General features: G+C 46.1%; 1 protein-coding gene across 26 annotated transcripts in view; it reads left to right on the plus strand.

The window, feature by feature from the left end:
* Positions 1-14,806, plus strand: part of LOC123997434 (receptor-type tyrosine-protein phosphatase S-like) — a 293,600-nt gene that overhangs the window by 247,741 nt on the left and 31,053 nt on the right. For 14 of the 26 annotated variants that reach the window (XM_046301649.1, XM_046301659.1, XM_046301650.1 and 11 more), the window contains 5 exons: positions 1,702-1,799; positions 4,454-4,577; positions 7,287-7,462; positions 10,341-10,466; positions 13,220-13,374. In XM_046301649.1, the coding sequence (XP_046157605.1) occupies positions 1,702-1,799; positions 4,454-4,577; positions 7,287-7,462; positions 10,341-10,466; positions 13,220-13,374 (679 nt within the window). The remainder of the gene's footprint in view (positions 1-1,701; positions 1,800-4,453; positions 4,578-7,286; positions 7,463-10,340; positions 10,467-13,219; positions 13,375-14,806) is intronic. The other 12 variants (XM_046301651.1, XM_046301660.1, XM_046301652.1 and 9 more) reach the window with 1 other exon arrangement.

Raw genomic sequence — 14,806 nt, forward strand, 5'->3', positions numbered from 1 at the left:
CCAACGACGTCATCAAGATTTAGACAACTTTTGACCTCCATTTGCAGAAAGCAACAAAGTGGGCTTAAGCTCCTTTTAAAAATATGACTAGCGTTAAGTTCCGTGCCGGGGATATGTCCAGGGAAAGGCCAACAATATATGACTCCACCGTATTCCATTACATGCCCAGCATTATGCTCCTAAATGGATTAGCTCCAGTGTACACACACAGCCCCGCCAATAACGTTACAGCACATTGCCTGGTGCACTTGGAGAGCTATAGAGAAAAAGTCGCTAAAATATCCCCAGTACTGGCTGGTTTGAATATGACTATATTTCTAGGGCTGCTGGGAAGGCGGTAGTGGTGGACGAGTGCTTACAGAGACCATGCAAAAATTGCCTTTAACCGACTGCGCAGGTTCTAACATTTTGGGTGGTGTGGAGACTGGGGAGAGGCCTCCATCTTAAGGGCCCAGGGTTTTGGATGCTTTTTTGGATGGCCTGGCTGAAAGCCATAAAAGGGTATCTGTGACGGATCCTAGCGTCATGCTTGCTTGGCCTTGGCTGACTGGAGTGGAGCAGCTCGCTGCGTCATCGCGTCACTCACCACTGTCACTATAACCTTCCCCTCTTGTCCCCCTCGTCCATCTCATCCAACCCAAACCCCAGGCCAGGGCTCGTCAACTGTCCCCTATAACCCCTGAACTAGGTAGACAGAAGCCAGATTAGTTTACAGATGCAGTGATGTAGAGGTACTTCATTGTGGCAACATTTTGACTGCTTGTTTTAATCTAAATATATTTTTCAGAAAACAAAAAAACTGAGGCCTTAGTTTTCCTGGCTGATGGGAAATGAGTGTTGTTATTTTGTGTGAAATGCCACTCGAAAATGAGGTGACGTTATTTACGATTTGAGTTAATTCCCATATTAAATATTTGTGCCTCTGGATGTGAAAAATGATTTTCACAGGCAACTTTTATGTTATTGTTAATAGCTCTTCCTTGTCACAGTGAACCGGTTAAGAGAAAGCTCTAGTTTTTTTCCCTCTTACCCTAGCATAGAAACTATAATTCCTTTTGTTTTTGTGCACTGAGGAGTGATGAACAATTTATGTCAACATTGCATCATATTGGCTCCAAAGGCTAAACTCAAGGGGAGTTGTTTCTCCTTTATTATTTCCCCCATCAAAAACCGAGGTTTGTTGCCTTGTCTCTGTTGCCAAGCTATTAAAAGCCGCGTCTCTCTGTAGACTTGAGCGGTAATTGGTTGGGGGGTTCTTTCTCACCATAGCTATCACCCATTGGTTGTCCTTCATTTGCGGCCCTATAACTTGTGCGCCATTACGAAGGGGAATAGTAGTGAGTGTGCAGAATAAAAATTTGAGCTCCGGCCTGGTCTCAACTGTATTCCCTAACATCACCCATCAACTCCATACGGACTGTGTGTTTGAATTCCAGAATGTTCCCTAGTATTCCCTCCTTCCCTTGTCAGTTAAGGCTTTGTCACTCACCCCCCCCCCCCTCTGTCTCCCCTGCAGCTAGCAGAACCGCATTATCCACAACACACATTCCCCCCAAACCCTTATCCTGTCATTCTCTTAACTTTTTGAGGGTTTTAGCCTCTCACTTCAAATGCCATGACAGCTGTACTGATGCATTTTATTTCTACCCCCCCCCCCCCCCCCCCATCGGTTCTCTCTCTCTTCATCTGTGTGGTGAACAGGTATGATGAATCATCCACCCATCCCTATCGCAGAGCTGGCTGAACACACAGAGCTTCTCAAAGCCAACGACAACCTGAAGCTCTCCCAGGAATATGAGGTGAGTGGGCTGGGATCAGGGGTTAAGGGTTAAAGTTGGGTCTCTGGTGAGGTAGGATGGTGTAGGGGGAAGTTGCGTCTAGATGCTGATCTTGGGTCAGTTTTGCGTTTTCCACACTAATGGTTAAGGTTAGGATTTGGCGAGAGGAAGCTAATCCTTGATCTGTTCCTAGGAGAAACTTCACCCCTGACCAGGGTAGAATGAGATTACTGGGATTCCAAGGTTTTAGTGAACTGACTGTATTAACATTGTAGTGGCATGTTATCTGATCAAAGTTGGCGTTGTAATATACAGTATAATCAAAGCTCCACCACATCCTTTTCAATTGGGCGCAAAATAATGAATCAACACAAATTACATTCTATACTTAAATGTTGGGTTTCCAGACAACCCTTCCCCCAGTGCAATTTCATAATCCTACCAAAAATAACTGAGCACTTATTCCGTCATAATGCATCTAGTCCCACACCAGTCAACCACCCTTAAGATTCTAAGCTGTAGCATAGTGGATCTACACACACACACACACACATACACACATACACACACATACACTGGTATCGGGCGAGCATGAAGCCGAGCTGTCGAAGCCCCGAGTGCAAGCCAGGGAGGTTATAAATGAACCCCGCCGCTGATTAGAAATCAGGATCGCTGAATCAGCCCTCGTTTGCATACAGCAATATCCTCCCTCAGAGCATCAGAGCTGCACCAGGGAGAGTTGTGGGTACTGTAGTACTGGATGCCAACAGTAGAACCACAGTTAAGCCGGCAGGGGATGGTGGTGGCTGTTGGGATAATGACTGCTTGCAGCCATACAGTACATCTTCTTCTTATCTATTATTTATACATCTGGGTTGGACCGTGTACCAAATCGACTTCCCTTCACACGGGCGAGGCAGAGAAGGAGGAGGGTATCGAGTCATCGGTGAGAGTTTGGAAAAGAGTGACTTGTTGCCACTTCGGAAACACTTTGGTACAACGCAAAGTTCTTAATTACTTGGCTCCGAAAGGAATGCTACTTGCAGTGCACTCCTCTCTCTCTCTCTCTCTCTCTCTCTCTCTCTCTCTCTCTCTCTCTCTCTCTCTCTCTCTCTCTCTCTCTCTCTCTCTCTCTCTCTCTCTCTCTCTCTCTCTCCCCATCTCGCTCCCCCTCTCCCCACTCCATCTCGCTCCCCCATAAAAATAAATGACCAAATTAAATGGAGAAGTGTAATTTTCATTTTGTTATTTTCTTGATGAATGGCTGCTCATCTGGGCGTCTTGGCTTGCCAAGCCCGGACTCTTTGGGGCTCTGATTGATTGGTTTTTCTAGTGTGGCGGGATGGAGGTGGGAGGAGAGGAGGAGAGAGGGAAGAAAGCGTAGATAGGAGAGGGGTGAGGAAGGGGAGCTCGGTTAATGATCAGGAAGGCAGTACAGGACCTGGATGGAGAGGCGCGGCATATCTTCAGAGAATCTACATAGCAGGGGTGGCTGGTGGAGTTTCCGGAAACAGGGACGGGGAGGAAACTTTTTCGAAGGGTCCATCATCGCCTAAAGCTATGGAATGTACTGAGGAGGTGGAGTAACTAATCCATCAGGTGTCAGCAACAACATGCCCCATTCAAGAAAGGCCCACCCCCTTTTTATGGGAGCTGTCACTCATACTCATCCCCTTGGCTACACCTTTTTGTCATTATAGGGGAAGTGGAGGAGGGAGAGGACTGTTAAAGTCGAAACCACACTCGCCCTATTATACAAACACACATACACTCACGCCTTCAAGAGAGCACTACTACACACAAAATAATCCCAGTCAGCCTCAGGGGAGACCAGACAAGAGAAAAAGAGAAGGAGAAGGATGGGATGAGAGAGAGAGAGAGAGAGAGAGAGAGAGAGAGAGAGAGAGAGAGAGAGAGAGAGAGAGAGAGAGAGAGAGAGAGAGAGACAGAGATGGGGACAATGCGGAGCAGGTTCTCCTTGTGCCGAGCTGGCTGTCTGTTATTTCACTGTGATGATTGCGGGTAAACTGTTACATCAGGCTCCTATTTGGACTTTATTTAGCCTCAATCTCTGTTCCCTGCGCCAGGCCCTAACCGAAAACATCCTTCAAGCTAGCGCCAGGGCCCGCGAGCGAGCGCCGAATCATAATGGAATACTAAATTACCCTGACAAGGGAATAGAATATTTATCCGGAAATCTCGTATTCCAAGCGCGGGCAGCATTTGTCTTGCCAGCAGTGTCGGGGCCCAGGAACCTGGTTTATTCCCCCTCTCTCTTTTTCTCCCTAAGAGAAGAGCTGCCACCTTGATCAATATTTCCATTGCCATTGTGCACTGTCTACAATAAAGAGATGACGAAGCCACCTGCGCAGACGTTTATGTTTGAAGTGGGCACGGAGCAACTGCTAATGAGGCTGTTGTTCCCTTGTTTATTTTTTTCTTGCTTTCCCTCTCTCTCTCTCTCTCTCTCTCTCTCTCTCTCTCTCTCTCTCTCTCTCTCTCTCTCTCTCTCTCTCTCTCTCTCTCTCTCTCTCTCTCCCTCTCTGTATTGTTGTGTTCCTTGCTGTGCCTTCTCTCTCTGTATCTTTCCTTCGACTCCTTTCTGAGGGTGTCATATTGTGCGTGTGTGTGTGTGTGTGCGTGTGCGTGTGTGTGTGTTCTATCCTGTCCCACAGTCCATCGATCCGGGCCAGCAATTTACATGGGAACACTCCAACCTGGAGGTGAACAAGCCCAAAAACCGCTATGCCAATGTCATCGCCTACGACCACTCCCGCGTCATCCTTGCACCCATCGAAGGTAAGACTAGACACTTTTATGAACTTTTTACCCCACCCATTGCAACTTCAATACTATGTGTTGGTCTATTATGTCTTGCAGTCCAAGGTTTGAGGTAGACTGACTGCTCAATACTGTTTGGTCTCATCTTATTTGATCTTATGAAATGACCATTGGTGCATAGTTGAGAACATTGCCAGAGGAGCTCACCCTTCAACAGTGAAAGTCTCCTAGCGTTCATCATAGCCAGGTGAACTCGCCACCCTTCAACCCTGCCGAGCTTTCAACCTTTCTCCACCTTTTCCTGCAACTTATCCATTTATACTTGATTTTGACAGTTTGCAATAAGCCCAATTTAAGAGTGCGACAGCACACATGACAAAATCATCCCTGGCAAAGCGTCCATAAATACATAAATTAATCAAGTCTGAAATTTCCATTTTACAGTGCAGTGATTTTGCCATTAGTCACAGCAGTAGAACAATTCATGTATGCAGCCATTTGCTGTTCACTTAGCTATGACTAACGCCAATGCGCCACAATTGCATTGTGCGACGTGGAATCCTTTTTAATGACGTTTGCCTTTTCTCTCTCTTTCTCTCCCCCACCCCACGGTTGTCGCCGCGCTCTTTGTCGCATCTCCCTACTCTTAAATTAGCCCAGTCGAGTGTTTCATTGTTTGTCGCTTGAGTTTAAGAGTTATAACTAGTATGTTATACTTCTGATAAAGGAAGGCGTGTGACATTCAAGCATATTTTATTAGTTGATAGAAGAGTAGATTCTAGTCTAGATAACTGTAAATACAATTAGTAGGGTCATTGAGGTTACAGATTGCCTGGTTAAAGATAGATACAATGGTCGGAGGATACGTTGGAGACTAAACGAATGGTATTCTCAGAGCTCCCATATATTATATATGCATTTGCCTAAAGAATGTATTGTGGTGGGTGACATGTGTATGGTGTCAAAGGCTTTGGACATTGGGACATATTAAGCTGACAGGGTCTCAAGAGCATACACACATAGACTATGGCTATTTTTGGCAGAGAGGAACGATGAGCTACATTTAACTATTTCACACACACACACAAAGATAGACCTACACTACATGACCAAAAGTATGTGGAAGCCTGCTTGTCGAACATCCCATTCCAAAATCATTAATATGGAGTTGTTCCCCCCTTTGCTGCTATAACAGCCTCTACTCTTCTGGGAAGGCTTTCCACTAGATGTTGGAACATTGCTGCGGGGACTTGCTTCCATTCAACCACAAGAGCATTAGTGAGGTTGGACAATGATATTGGCTGATTAGACCTGGCTCGCATTCGGCATTCCAATTCATCCTAAAGGTGTTCGATGGGGTTGAGGTCAGTTCTTCCAGACCGATCGTGACAAACCATTTCTCTGTGGTGCTTGCTTTGTGCATGGGGGCATTGTCATGCTGAAACAGGAAAGGACCTTCCCCAAACTGTCGCCACAAAGTTGGAAGCACAGAATTGTCTAAAATATAATTGTATGCTGTAGCGTTAAGATTTCCCTTCATTGGAACTAATGGGCCTAGCCCGAACCATGAAAAACAGCTCCAGACCATTATTCCTCCTCCACCAAACATTACAGTTGGCACTGATTTCCAGCAGGTAGCGTTCTCCTGGCATCCGCCAAACCCAGCTTCGTCCATCGGGCTGCTAGATGGTGAAGCGTGATTCATCACTCCAGAGAACGCATTTCCACTGCTCCAGAGTCCAATGGCACCGAGCATGACACCACTCCTGCCGATGCTTGGCATTGCACATGGTGATCTTAGGCTTGTGTGCGGCTTGTCGGCCATGGAAACCCATTTCATGAAGCTCCTGATGAACAGTTATTGTGCTCACTTTGCTTCCAGTGGCAGTTTGGAACTCGGTAGTAAGTGTTGTAACCGAGGATAGACGATTTTTAGACGCTACGCGCTTCTGCACTCGGTGGTCCCATTCTGTGAGTTTATGTGGCCTACCACTTCGCAGTCGAGCTGTTGTTGCTCCTAGACATTTCCACTTCGCAACAACAGCACTTACAGTTGACCGGGGCAGCTTTAGCAGCGTAGAAATTTTATGAACTGACTTGTTGGAAAAGTGGCATCCTATGGCGGTGCCACGTTAAAAGTCACTGAGTTCTTCAGTCAGGCCATGCTACAGCCAATGTTTGACTATGGAGATCGCATGGCTGTGTGCTCGATCTCATACATATGTCAGCGACACACAATTAGACACACTGCAGGGCTTATTCTGACACAAACACTCGCCCAGCCTGCTTACAGGAGGGCTATTTTAGCTGAGATTTAGTGGGGCCTGTGTGTGTGACAGACCGTGGTGACGGCTGTAGAGCGATGGAGGAGAGAGGACCGCTCTGAGCACTGATTTACTCGCCAGGCCCTGCGCTCCTTACTGCACACTCCAGCATCAACACTAAATCACAACCACAACACCAGGCCAGAGAAATACATAAATAAAACATACAGAAAGAGAGAGAGAGAGGGGGGGAGACGAAAGTGAAAGAAAGAAATTGAGAGGCAGAAAGGTGGAAAGAGAGAGGACACAGTGACCTAAGAACACAGCAATAAGAACAATAAGAACACAGCGAGGTCGGAAAATTGCCTGAGCCGTTAAAGTTGGCCACTTGGCTTATTAACAACCAACCATTCTAGAAATTGTCCCTTCTTCAACTCTACTACTCTCTTCTCTCAATTTCCAGGTATCATAGGCAGCGACTATATCAACGCCAACTACATAGACGGTTACAGGAAGCAGAATGCCTACATCGCAACGCAGGGTCCTTTGCCGGAGACGTTCGGAGATTTCTGGAGGATGGTGTGGGAACAGAGGGCAGCCACTGTGGTCATGATGACCAGACTGGAAGAAAAATCACGGGTAAATAACTATAGAATTGAATCTGGTGTTTCCCCTGGATCAGTGTTAGGCTTGTTCTCTGACCAAAACAGACTTTACAGAGAAAACAGGAACAGATAATCCTTTGTGGTTGGTGCAATGTTGTTGTCTATAAGCAAGCCATAATCAGCCTAGGAATTGTGAATCGTCTTCCAAAAATACGAAGAATGCCAAGTTTCTTTACCTCAGGTATCTTACCTCGTTCTCTGTTATCCTCCTCCATCTCTGCCCCTTTTATCCATTCACCTATCCCTCCGTCATGTGTGTTCCACCCCTGTCAGATACCATCAGGGTTAGCAGGCGGCAAAGCGTTGACTGTGAACGCAATGAGAGTGTTAGAACGATGCGTTTCCTGGACTAGTTGTCACATCGCATCAGGGGGGGGGGGGCGTATTGAATGAATCTTCATTAGGTTAGGATGAAAAGGAAGGATAGGGTGACTGAGTGTTGGGGTGGAGGAGGGGGAGTGGTGGGGGAGCTGTCTTGGACACACTGCGTGTATCTCTGCTGAATGGGAAACATACCCACCCCTTGATTGGTGGTTGTTGCTAGGGGGAGGCAGGGGGACGGGAAGATGAAGGGATGGGGAGGGGTTTGATGATTGTAGGTGAAGCCTACAGGGAATGAGTTGATTTGACACTTCTTTTTTTTCCTTTCATTCCCCCGGTTCTCTCTGTTTATTTTCCTGGAGTGTAGAAAATGTAAAGGCATCCCAGGGCCCGAAGGTGTTCCTAATGTTTGGTATACTCAGTGTATTTCATGATGTGTAACAACATGTGAGCAATAATGTACCAAATATAAGATGAGTCTATTATTATAGGGTAAGCATTAGAATAAGCAACCATTTATCGGATCATCACAAACTTCAAGGAGAACGGTTCAATTGTTGTGAAGAAGGCTTCAAGGAACCCAAGAAAGTCCAGCAAGCGCCAGGACCATCTCCTAAAGTTGATTCAGCTGCGGGATTGGGGCACCACCAGTACAGAGCTTGCTCAGGAATGGCAGCAGGCAGGTGTGAGTGCATCTGCACGCACAGTGAGGTGAAGACTTTTGGAGAATGGCCTGGTGTCAAGAAGGGCAGCAAAGAAGCCACTTTCCTCCAGGAAAAACATCAGGGACAGACTGATATTCTGCAAAAGGTACAGGGATTGGACTGCTGAGGACTGGGGTAAAGTCATTTTCTCTGATGAATCCCCTTTCTGATTGTTTGGGGCATACGGAAAAAAGCTTGTCCAGAGAAGACAAGGTGAGCGCTACCATCAGTCCTGTGTCATGCCAACAGTAAAGCATCCTGAGACCATTCATGTGTGGGGTTGCTTCTCAGCCAAGGGAGTGGGCTCACTCACAATTTTGCCTAAGAACACAGCCATGAATAAAGAATGGTACCAACACATTCTTCCCGAGAGCAACTTCTCCCAACCATCCAGGAACAGTTTGGTGACGAACAATGCCTTTTCCAGCATGATGGAGCACCTTGCCATAAGGCAAAAGTGATAACTAAGTGGCTCGGGGAACAAAACATTGATATTTTGTGTCCATGGCCAGGAAACTCCCCAGACCTTAATCCCATTGAGAACTTGTGGTCAATCCTCAAGAGGCGGGTGAACAAACGAAAACCCACAAACTCCAAGCATTGATTATGCAAGAATGGGCTGCCATCAGTGGCCCAGAAGTTAATTGACAGCATGCCAGGGCGGATTGCAGAGGTCTTGAAAAAGAAGGGTCAACACTGCAAATATTGACTCTTTGCATCAACTTCATGTATTGTCAATAAAGGATTTGCCACTTATGAAATGCTTGTAATTATACTTCAGTATTCCATAGTAACATCTGACAAAAATATCTAAAGACACTGAAGTAGCAAACTTCGTGAAAATGTATTTTTGTGTCGTTCTCAAAACTTTTGGCCACGACTGTACATTGTAGAATAATAGTGAAGACATCAAAACTATGAAATAACACATATGGAATTATGCAGTAACCAAAAAATAGTTAAAGAAATCAAATTCGTTTTTTATTTTAGATTCTTCAATATACCACCCCTACCTTGACACAACACAACTGATTTGCTCAAATGCATTAAAAGAAGGAAATAAATTCCACAAATGTACTTTTAACAAGGCACACCCGTTAATTGAAATGCATTCCAGTGGACTACCTCATGAAGGTGGTTGAGAGAATGCCAAGAGTGTGCAAAGCTGTCATCGAGGCAAAGGGTGGCTGATTTGAAGAATCTGAAATATAAAATCTATTTAGATTTGTTTAACACTTTTTTGGTTACTACATAATTCCATATGTGTTATTTCATAGTTTTGAGATCTTCCCTATCATTCCACAATGTAGAAAATAGTAAAAAATAAAGAAAAACCCTTGAATGAGTAGGTGTGTCCAAACGTTTGACTGGTACCATAAGTGATAGCCTATCTCTAGGAAGTGATGTCATCAGCATTGTGGCATAATCTGAATGTTAAAGTAAGATGTGAATGGAGAAATCTGATCTGTGAGCAGTGCTGCCTTTCTTTCGATCCTATTTGTATCGACACAAGTTCCGACTACGAACTTTAAGAAATGTCTCCCTATGTGGTGTTTTGGGAAGCGCATGTGAGTTCTTTGGCCGTTATAGGAATGATGCATCGTTAAAACACAATAAGCTTATGTTCTATTGGGAAACCGGGCCCTGGTGTGTTCTGTGAGCATTTTTCTTTTTAGGACAGCTGGTGAAGGATTGGGGTTCACTGTGTAATAGGATTCTGTGTGATTTTGTGTGTGGAGTATGTGTGTGAATGAATGCCATAGTTTGCCTTTGTTGCGTGTTTGGGAGTGTCTGTGCACTTACCCACCTCGTCTCCTCTCTCCTCAGATCAAGTGTGACCAGTACTGGCCCAGTCGAGGAACAGAGACCTATGGGATGACCCAGGTGACTCTACTGGACACCATAGAGCTGGCCACCTTCTGCGTCCGCACCTTCTCCCTGCACAAGGTACGAGTGAGTACACAACTTTACTCCACCCATACTGAAACAAATTTCACACGATGTTGTGCTGCGAGTCACACTGCAGACTACTGTACACACGGGCAAAACATACCTCACTACACAACACAATTCAAACGGCCCTACATTTTAAATCGGACTCCCTCCATTCTACACTCCACTCCTACGTATCCACATTGCACACTATACCACTCCAGTCCAGACGGTTTATATCCATACTACTCCCTAGGTCCCCTATAGAACTGAAAATACCAGGTACAGTAGTAGTTCAAAGCACTATGGCTCTGCCTTTCTCGTAGGCTTGGAGGAACCCTCCCCGTGTTTCTTCCCTCCGTCTTATTGTTTCTGCAGGAGGCTTTGTTTGTATGACTTGTGAGGCGATCTGAGGAGAAACCAATGTGGAAATAATGTGAGGAAAGGAATAAGAATTGTCCTGAATGTGATATGAGCTGTAATATGCTGCTGTATGCAGGGCCTTGCATGGTGGGCCCTGGGGAGAGCAAGCCCTTCAGGAGCCTGTCTGTCTGCCTCCTTGTATTGTATTGGCTTTGCGAGTCAAACTCACCAGCAGTGTATTTCTCGGCGCCGGCGCCGGCACACAACATCCTCCTGCTGCATCCAACAAGCAAATAAACAAGCAGAATGGCGGGGAATAGGTGAAGGATGGAAAGGAGAAGGAAATTGTCTCTCTGTTTCTCTCTTTCTCAATCTCTCTCTCTCTCTCTCTCTGCCCCCTATCTTATTTTAGTGTCTCTCTCTCTCTTTCTCTCGCTCCCTCTCTCTCCTTCTCCCAAACTATTTACTTTCTTTCCTTCTTCCCAGACCTCATTCCTCTTCCTCTCTTGTTTGCTGTCCAATCATCTTTTAATGCCTGTCTGCCAAATAGAAGCACTTAGCTTAGTGAGCGGAAAAAAATGCTACATGCATAATTGGCTATATCCCACCCTTCCGCGACTCTTGGCGGTCAAGCCGACATAAAAGAGTAGAGCTAAAAAAGGAAATGTATCTTTAAAAGTTATGACTGCAATAAGTGGGCCCTTTAAGATGTCTGTGGCGGTGTGTTTTGGTTCTGTTAAATGGAGCACAGTGCCTACGCTAAACGCTAATGCTATGTTAACAGACTGCTATGTGCTGGAGCTAAGGGGAACTGGCTAGCTGGAAACACAGGTGCTTTTGGGCTAGTTAGGTTCAGTGCTACGTGGCTAACACGTATGCTAACGCATTCTGTTGCTTTATACTGGAGCTAAGTAGAGTAGCTAGCTAAGGCTAGCTAGTAGCACTGGTGCTTTTGGGCTGGTTACAATTTTTCAGGCTTGTTGTACACATCTGTTGGTTTACGGCAGCTTGTCGACCCGTCCTTCTAGATCCCAGATCCCTCTGTGCTCTCTATACTCCACCCCCCCCCTCCCCCGTTTTTCTTTCCTCTGTTTTCTCCACACGCTGCTATTCCATCTCTGTCTTACCCTCCCTCTATCCCTCACACATCTCTCCATGTTCTATCTTCTTCCCCAGCTGTCTCTTATCCCCCCACCTCTCTCTCTATCTTTCTCTCTCTCTCTCTCTCTCTCTCTCTCTCTCTCTCTCTCTCTCTCTCTCTCTCTCTCTCTCTCTCTCTCTCTCTCTTTCTCTCTCTGTCTCTCTCTCCCCTCATTCCCTCTCTTACTCTCCTTATTTCTGGTATGGTGTCTCATTGTTCTGTTCTTGGATTTAACTGAACTCTGGTTACGGTATTTGCTTTGTAGAGAGTCTGTAACACACACACACACACACCCTCCACACACACACACTCTCCACACACAGGCGTAATATGTGTGCGTAATGTGCAGTGACACAGAATCCTCCTGACGAGTGATAAATTCTTTAAAATAATCTGGGCACCAGCCAGCTAGTTATCCCTCCCTGCAAAGAAAGAAGCACATCCACAGCAGAAAACACAAAACCAGTGGAATGGCCAGGAAATAAATAGACAAAGAATAGACAAATCCCCTCAAACTAGGTCAGTTTGCTTTTAATTAATGCATTTATTTATTCATTTATTCAGCAGGAAAGTCTGTGAGGATAGCAGAAAACGCTGCATTGAAATGCAAACGATAGCTTTAAAGAGCTTCCAGGAAGAAAGGGAAAGGGAAAACTAGAGGGCAGGGCAATGTGAGGTGTTTTTTCTCATTTTCTTTTTTGTTTTTTTGCTGCTGGATCATTTTTTTATGCGTTAGACGGCTTTCCAGTGCGCCCTTATTACCGCAGTCTTTATGTATCGGGCGTGTCCTCTGTTTATTGTGGTTGGCACACAGACAGGGGAAGAGGTAGAAACATGAATACCAGCTAAGATAGTGACATGCTAGGTCCTATATAAGAATAGGAGGCACCTTGCTAGTTTAACCAGTCTTTGAATGGGTTTGCATCGAGCCAAAAATGTACAGCCAAATAGACATGGGGCTTGAAATCAGAGCTGTTTCACTCACACGCACACATTGAATTAACCCCCCCCCCCCCCCACACACACACACACAAGTTGAATTACCTGCCCCACATACACACACGTTGAATTAACCCCCACACACACCCACATGTTAAATTAACCCCTCCCCCACACAAACGCACACCCACACAAGTGGAATTACCCTGCCCTCAACACACAAACTGAATTACCCCCCACACACACACACGTTATATTACCCCCATCCTACCCACACACACACACACACACACACACACAAACAACCCGCATCTCTCTTCTGCCCCTCCAGAATGGTTCCAGTGAGAAGCGGGAGGTCCGTCAGTTCCAGTTCACAGCGTGGCCTGACCACGGTGTCCCCGAGTACCCCACCCCCTTCCTGGCTTTCCTACGCAGAGTCAAGACCTGTAACCCCCCTGACGCAGGCCCCATCATCGCCCATTGCAGGTTGGTACACACACACACACTCACACACTCACACACTACACAGCTACAGATAGTGTTCAGATTTCACAGCAGGGTATATAGTATATGAAAATAATACTTCTGACTGACCACACACTGTTTGGTGCAGGTTTTTGTTTCACCCCATTCAACTACTACTGCCTAAATTCTACTAGCATATCGATTGTGCTACCAGGGCTGGAAAATCCCTGGATCATTGTTATTCTAACTTCCGCGACGCATATAAGGCCCTCCCCCGCCCTCCTTTCGGAAAAGCTGACCACGACTCCATTTTGTTGCTCCTTGCCTATAGACAGAGACAAAAACAGGAAGCTCCCGCGCTCAGGTCTATTCAACGCTGGTCCGACCAATCTAATTCCACGCTTCAAGATTGCTTCGATCACGTGGATTGGGATATGTTCCGCATTGCGTCAAACAACAACATGACGAATACGCTGATTCGGTGAGCGAGTTTATTAGCAAGTGCATCGGCTATGTCGTACCCACAGCAACTATTAAAACATTCCCAAACCAGAAACCGTGGATTGATGGCAGCATTCGTGTGAAACAGAAAGCGCGAACCACTGCTTTTAACCAGGGCAAGGTGACAGGAAACATGACCGAATACAAGCAGTGTAGCTATTCCCTCCGCAAGGCAATCAAACAAGCTAAGTGTCAGTATAGAGACAAAGTAGAGTCGCAATTCAACGACTCAGACACAAGAGGTATGTTGCAGGGTCTACAGTCAATCACGGATTACAAAAAGAAAACCAGCCCTGTCGCAGACCAGGATGTCTTGCTCCCAGACAGACTAAACAACTTCTTTGCTCGCTTTGAGGAGAATATGGTGCCACTGACACGGCCCGCTACCAAAACCTGCAAACTCTCCTTCACTGCATCCAACGTGAGTAAAACATTGAAACGTGTTAACCCTCGCAAGGCTGCAGGCCCAGACGGCATCCCCAGCCACGTCCTCAGAGCATGCTGGCTGGTGTGTTTACGGACATATTCAATCAATTATCCCAGTCTGCTGTTCCCACATGCTTCAAGAGGGCCACCATTGTTCCTATTCCCAAGAAAGCTAAGGTAACTGAGCTAAACGACTACCGCCCCGTAGCAGTCACTTCCGTCATCATGAAGTGCTTTGAGAGACAAGTCAAGGACCATATCACCTCCACCATACCTGACACCCTAGACTCACTCCAATTTGCTTACCATCCCAATAGTTCCACAGACGAAGCAATCGCAACCACACTGCACACTGCACACTGCCCTAACCCATATGGACAAGAGGAATACCTACGTGAGAATGCTGTTCATCGACTACAGCTCAGCATTTAACACCATAGTACACTCCAAACTCGTCATCAAGCTCGAGGCCCTGGGTCTCGACCCCGCCCTGTGCAACTGGGTACTGGACTTCCTGACGGGCCGC

This window comes from Oncorhynchus gorbuscha, linkage group LG15 (genome assembly GCF_021184085.1).
Source record: "Oncorhynchus gorbuscha isolate QuinsamMale2020 ecotype Even-year linkage group LG15, OgorEven_v1.0, whole genome shotgun sequence".
Lineage (NCBI taxonomy): Eukaryota > Metazoa > Chordata > Actinopteri > Salmoniformes > Salmonidae > Oncorhynchus > Oncorhynchus gorbuscha.